At 34.4% G+C, this 7,270-nt stretch overlaps 1 protein-coding gene across 3 annotated transcripts in view; it reads right to left on the reverse strand.

Annotated features, from left to right (window-relative positions):
• Positions 1 to 2,097, reverse strand: part of LOC105173365 (beta-glucosidase 13) — a 30,077-nt gene extending 27,980 nt beyond the window's left edge. Inside the window, exons 1-2 of one of the 3 annotated variants that reach the window (XM_088875501.1) lie at positions 1,431 to 2,097; positions 904 to 997 (exon numbers count right to left, since the gene is read on the reverse strand). In XM_088875501.1, coding sequence (XP_088731627.1) covers positions 904 to 997; positions 1,431 to 1,739 — 403 coding nt within the window. In that variant the 5' untranslated portion in view covers positions 1,740 to 2,097. Of the gene's footprint in view, positions 1 to 903; positions 1,019 to 1,430 lie in introns of all 3 variants that reach the window. The other 2 variants (XM_011095077.3, XM_088875502.1) reach the window with 2 other exon arrangements.
• Positions 2,098 to 7,270: the final 5,173 nt, after the last annotated feature.

Raw genomic sequence — 7,270 nt, forward strand, 5'->3', positions numbered from 1 at the left:
CGTAGATGCAATGGATTTTCCGTCCTCCATCATTAAAAAGAATCCCATAATTAATCCGGCCAAAATTATAATAAAATGTAATTTATTATCCTTGTAATATGAAAAACTAACAAAAAAATTCTTATAAAAAGTAGCAAATTGCTCTCGTGTTTTAAAAAATGAAGCAAATTATTCCCCCTATCTAATGCAATTTATTATCCCTGTAATATGAGAAACCAGCAAAAAAATTCTTAAAAAAAGGAGCAAATTCCTCTAATGTTTTGAAAAATGAAACAAACTATTCCCCCTATCTAATGCAATTTATTATCCCTATAATATGAGAAACTAGCAAAAAAGTTCTTCAAAAAAGTAGCAAATTGCTCTAGTATTTTGAAAAATGAAGCAAATTATTCCCCTATATCCCTGTAATATGAGAAACTAGCAAAAAAATTCTTTAAAAAAATAGTAAATTGCTCCCGTGTTCTGGAAAATGAAGCATGTTTTGAAAAATAAAGCAAATTATTCCCCCTAGAATTTGCTTCATTTTCCAAAAATATAGAAGAGTAATTCGATAATTCTTTTTTTCTTCACAAGATATTTTTGCTTGTTTCACATATCATAGGAGGTAAATTGCATTTAAGCCAAAGCTATACTGACCCTAGAATATGAGACTAATTAAAAAAGTTGTTTTCAGTACAAAATTAATTACAATTAAAAGGGTCCAACTGAGATTTCATTGCACGAATTAAATTAATTTTCTACCCACATCGACCGTTGGACCAAATAATTTAGTTAGAAAAGTTCCAAATTAACCTTTCTTTAAAAATTAATTTCAATCAATATTGACATGAAATTTGATATATAATAGAATATATTTTATTTATTCCTTTTAAGTAAAGATTGTATTTATTTGAAAATGTTTACCTTTTTCTTGACGCTGAATGCGATCAGTGTCAACATTTTGCACATCCTTCTCCATTCTCAGATAAGTTCCCTTTCTCGTCATTCTGTCTGTGACCTTGTTACCATGTAAACCCAACTACAAGTTGAAATAGATGCAACATTTGAAGAATATATAGCCATTAAGGAAAGCTCGACATGTACTGATAACCCCTTTTATTAATTTTTTTTGTTTTGCAGAATAAAATATTATTTTCTTTAATTACAATAATGAAATCAAAGTACAGTAAAAGTTGCACTCCCAAAGCAGTAAAAGAAATAGTACTTCTAGTAATAACTAAGGGCTTTAGTTAAAATTAGTGAAAAGTGTGGTGTACTAATTTACTCGCATATGCAAAGGGTTGTGTAAGAGAAGGTGGCCACAGCTAGAAATTATAATAAATATTCTAATTATAGGTGAAATTATGATAAATTTTCATTAATCATTGCCAAAATTTAATTTTCTGTATCGATTTTGTTTTAGATTGGTGGATAGTAATGATGAGATATACCTTGCATAGAAGGTTTTGGAGACGAGAAGGGAGATACTTGGATAGTGTCGAGTTCGGACCAATTTCGCCATCTTTTTCACTTGAAATTGACGAGTTTTCTTGAGACACACAAGACGGGTTTTGTGAAAAATTAGGAATCTTCAACGTGCACAGAGAACCGAACACGAAGATGAAGAAAATGAAGAATCTTGGATTCTTGAATTTTGAGGAGGAAGAAGACTGTGGTTTCTTGGGAGACTGTAGGAGAGGATTGACGCAACTCTGATCATTCTCATTGTTGCTCTTTGAAACAGACATCATTTCACACATTTACACCCCCAACAAGACACTTGCTCTTTGAAACAGCAACGATTCCACACATATACACCCCCAACAAGACACTTGCTCTTTGAAACGGCAATGATTACACACATTTACACCCCCAACAAGACACTTGATCTTTGAAACAGACATGATTTCGCACATTTACACCCCCAACAAGACACTTGATCTTTGAAACAGACATGATTTCGCACATTTACACCCCCAACAAGACACTTGCTCTTCGAACATTTACACCCCCAACAAGACACTTGCTCTTCGAAACAGACATGATTTCGCACATTTACACCCCCAACAAGACACATGTACAGTAGTGATAAAGAGAGCTCTTTAATTCAAAGAGAGAGAGTGCCATGCGGTCAGTGTTATATTTTAAAATCTCTTACAACTAAATGTATGGAGAAAAATCCAGAAACCTCTATTGATGAAAATGTTTAAAAAACCCCTTGTTAAAATTAAATTATCAATTATCTTTCTTATGATATAAAATAATGCTAAAAAGATCCGCTATGCATAGAAATTGGACGACACGCGTTTTGACGGCGAGTAGGCTATGAAAGTACACCTATGGTCCAAAGTTTTTCAAAATTTTAGCAGTATTTGGTCTTTTATCTTTAATAATCAGCCCTTAATGCTCAAAAATTCAACATGCTTCCGAAATAAATTAAACCCTCATAAGTTTGTACCTTTTTTCGATTATCTTGTTTTCGGGTATTCCAAGTCATCGGTTCTACGGACTTCCTCCAACCACACTACCGTAACAGATAGTTCGCAGGTACTTGGCACCTTCAGAAACGAAACAGTACAACCCTATTTCGTTTCCTACCTTAGGGAGTACAAGATACTCCGATACAGAGACTTAATAGAAATTTGGATAACAAATTGAATAGAAGCCTTACCTTTATTGAAAAAATATAGAAAATATTACATAGATAATATTCCTCCGAACTGTTTAGCCTCTCATATCATAGAGGACTTGACTTGTTGGGGAAACCCCCATAAATTGAAATATTAAAATAAATTATTGAAAAGACTCAAGAATTCTATGCTTTGAAGAGTAGGATAAGTTTTCTGATAATCCCCTCTGCTTCGTTGCATCTTTATTTATAGGCATCCACGGACTTCAAATTCGGACTCCAAACTTGTTTCTTGATAATGTCATTGCATCATCTTGTCTTTTTCAAATGAAGTCCCTGCGTTCGTCATTGCCTCGTTTTGTTCAACTATTGGTCATAATAGCTTATCGATCACGTGATTCCAGCTAGCTTTCCTACTTTGCTGACTGTTGGCCTTTGTCATTTTCTGCCGATAGCCTTACCTTGCTTTTTTACAATTTTTAATTTTTACTTCTTTTTGTAAAAATTTTTTTTTTCCTTGTCCTGGTCTGGTTCTAGTTTATTTTGTGTAATCGGAATTTTTGTCCCGAACAAAGGCTTCTCTTATTTTTCACAGCAAGGGCATAAATGGTTATGTCATTGCCCAACATGCAACATGTTGCATGTCTTCATCCTTGTTGCTTCGGTCGCCGACAGCTTAATTTTCCAAATTAACATTCTCTTCTTTTCAAACAAGCTTTCTGCGAACTTTGTGCTTTTTTCTATCATTGAATTTAACAGGAACGATCCATTCACTTTGTTTGAGAAAATCTTGAACGGATACTTGACTTTGTCCATCTTCGTGAGACAAACCCCATAATCTCTAAGCCCTTATGGTAGAAATATTGTCTTTGTTAATAGCTGATACCAGGCGAGCTTCTGCTGAGGCAGCTTTAATTTTATTAAAAGCTACCATTTCTAGCCTCTGCAACTTTATAAAATGAAATGTTGGATGAAACCCCTTTCATGTTGTTTCTGGAGCAACTGATACGAATTTTATCTCCAGAATATCGCTTCTTTTCAGGTGGGGGTTGTTTTTCCATGAATCAAAGACCGCACCACTAATCCATTCCGGAAGTTTTGAAATTTTTCAAAAAGTTGGTGACATAGTATGAACTGAAGCAAGAGCTCCAAAATCATACCATTCTCGGACATCTTTTGTTTCAACCCTTCTAACATCCAGACCCTGTTATATTTTTCAGATGTTTCGATAATGGTCTTGCCTGGGTTCACTTCTTTGTGAGAAATTAATTTTTCCCACATTCGCTGATATTCCTACCAAGCAGAAGAAGATATCAATTCGTTAGTATTAACCTTACAAGTGTCTGTCATTGGCCTAAGGCTAATCTCTCCCTCTTTATCCCCAAAGGTGTTGGGTGACTTGCACATATAGGAGTTTGCACTTCGTGTGATTCAATTATTGCCGTTTCACCAGAGTCTAGTGATAGCCTTGTGCAATTGGTACTCGAATCCAACGGTACAGGTCTAGAGCCCTGTACTCTAAAAGCATGTTTAGGTCATGCTTCCTCAACTCGTGAGTCATCCCTAACGGTGATGCATTCTGAATTGGTTCTCGTAAGTCGTTCCATAGCGATGTGGATGCTAATAAGGAATTTCTTATTACGACCTGGACAGTGTCTAGATCAGTTCTTTGGATTTGTCCGGCAACTTGGGCATTAACCGCTAGCTGTCTGCACTTTCTGTCATGCTCATCAAGATTTTTCCCGATGTGCCTGAGTCTCAACATGATGGAGTTTGTTTCAAATGCCTCCATCTCTCGTCAGGAAATCTGCAAGAATATTTTCATTAGATTTTATAATGATAATATTATAACAATAATATTGGCATTCAACTTGCCATCTGATAATACGAGCTTTCTCTATTTTCGATTCTAATTTATTTTTTAAGAAAATCTTGACATTAGTATTATCAACTTTTAAAGTAAATTCTTTAGCAAGTAAAAATAAACGCTATTTCTTAAAAGTCTTTCAAACCGCAAAGAATTTTTTCTTGTTAATATGCCAAATTTTGGCTTCTTGCTCTGAGAACAACCCTCTTGTGTATCTATAAGGTTTTTCCCTTGTAGTTATCTTCTTCATGAGCACTACTGCCCATCTGTAGTCATTGGCTTCTGTGTAGACTACCAATTCATCCCTGTCTTGCGATATAGCAAGCTTCGACAGGTTACTACAAACCTATTTCAGCTCAGGAACTCTTTTTGTGCGGATTTCTTGCCATTTCTACTTTGAACAATTTTTTTTAAAAAAAGTGGTCAAAATCCTTCATGTATCTTGCAAGATCCTTAAGAAAGATAACTGCAAAATTAACAACTCCCAAGAAGCTCTACAAATGCTTCTTGTCCTTGAGTACGTCTAAAAAATTATGGATTTTCTCCACAATATGGTCCTGTAACTCAATCTTGTTTCATCAATAAGAATTCTAGAAATTAGATTTTATTGACAACAATAGTAGCTTTCTTTTCAGAAAGTACGAAACCTTCTTTATGACATGCATCAGAAAATATTTCAAGATGTTTAATATGTTATTTCATATTTTTAGATGCAATCAATATATCGTCAATATAGACAAAACATGAATTCACAACAATCTTTAAAAAGATTATCGATGTTTCTTTGGATATCTGGGGTGCATTTTGCTAATCCCATTGAAAGTACATTCCAGATATATTGTCCCTGTGGTGTGGAGAATGCTGTAACTTTCTTTAATTCACTCTCTATCTTAATATGATAAAATTCAGATTTGCAATCAAATTTAAAAAACATTTTGGCCCCTTTAATGTAATCAATTAAGTGTTCTCTACTAGGATTGTAATAACCATCAAAATATAATATTTTATTAATACCTTAATAGTTAGTTACCAACCTGGGTTTACCTCTCTTAATCTCACCATGGTTTCTTATCAGAAATCCAGGGCCGCTGTAGGTAGAGATTCCAGGCTCAATGAGTCCAAGACTGATATGCACTTTGATAATCATCTGTATATCTTCTTGTCTTTCATGTTCATTTGGATAGGTTTGTATCGAACGTACTCGTACTTGCATTTTCCTTGAGCTTTAGAGTACTTTGATCTTGTTCCTATCCCACCATGTCAATGGCTTTTCAAAAAAGTTCCTCTAGATGAGCCTCTTGACATTCTCAAGAGAAAGCCTGCTTTCCTCGCTGATATATAGCGATTTCATTTCTAATAGTGCTTGTTTAAGGTCCATAATTTCCTCCTCGAATTCCTTATAGAAGCTATCATTGTCTATGAGCCCCTGTTGCCTGAAAGACAAAAGAACTTTACCAAATTTTCTCTTATCCTGCATTTTTGGATGAGTTAATCTGGCATCAAAATCACCACGTTTGTTGCGAAAATTTATTGGCGTTATCCTCTTAAATACCTTTTCTCTTCGCAACACCTGTATATCACTACCACAGTTAGTAGTAAACATAATTCCTTTGATTATCTTGCATATATCTTGCAAATATTTGAATGAAATTGTTACCTAGCAAGATAATGGCACCTGTATCATGAAAGTAAATAGGAGGTCTTTTTACCCTAATTCATGGGGATTTAAATGCTCCTCCAGTCATGATCTTGACTTCTCATATTCCCGTATTGAGTATCAGGATTTTTTGTGAAAAATCCCTTCCTGCAATAATGGGTAAGGTTTTCCTTGCTTCTTTAGGGAAAACTCCAGTCTTTGCCAAAAAAATTCCTAACCCTGAATCAATATAAGCTGCGAAATATTCTGTCTTATATTGATCACACAACATAGCAACAGATATGCATATAGAAAAGAGACTTGTCATTCAATTTTTATGGTAACACAATCAAAACTGAATTCGATTACATTACGTTTCTTCCCCATGGTTTATGATCTTTGGGGAGACTTAACGCCAAAGTCATACACCCATATTATCGTCTTGCAACACTTTCAACTAGAATTTCATGGCCTGTTATTTCTGACAAGCCTTCATATTTTCCAACAATTGGTTGCTGCAAATGATATAAGTCATCACAAGGTAAACAATTTTCTTTCTTGGTGATGTCAAATTTTACTTGTATTTCCTTTCATCCTTCAGGACATCTAAGTTTTACATTATCTACCCTAATCTCCTGAGGAGTTAAAGCTTTTAATAACTCTTTCTCCTTTCTTTTATAGCCTGTAATCCTATCTTCCGAAAAGACATATGACTACTAAACTCAATTCTAGAGCTAAGTGTTCTATCTAAAACTGGGTGATCTTTTATGATGATATCAACACCACCGATTTTAGGTATCCTAATAGGATCTGGTGTCATTAACTTGACAAATTCCTTGAAAATTCTGGGAATCTCAATATACTCTTTCATAAGAAACAAATCTGAATGATGGGTACTGGAAAGGGCATATACTATTCTATAAGTTATAGAATATGGTCTATTTCCTTCTTTTATTAGATCTTTTCTTTTAAAATCTTCATAAAGGGTTAAGACCCTACAGAAAGCTTGGTTTGCTAGGTCGTATGCAATCCTAGGATGAATGTCAAACATTAATTTTCCTGCATACAAATTACCTATCATTGTTCCAAGACAACCATCTCTTAGGTTATTGCTTCTTCTATCCATTATAAATAAATGTGTTTCTAAACCAATTCCTTC

This window comes from Sesamum indicum, linkage group LG11 (assembly GCF_026168435.1).
Source record: "Sesamum indicum cultivar Baizhima isolate 11 linkage group LG11, ASM2616843v1, whole genome shotgun sequence".
Lineage (NCBI taxonomy): Eukaryota > Viridiplantae > Streptophyta > Magnoliopsida > Lamiales > Pedaliaceae > Sesamum > Sesamum indicum.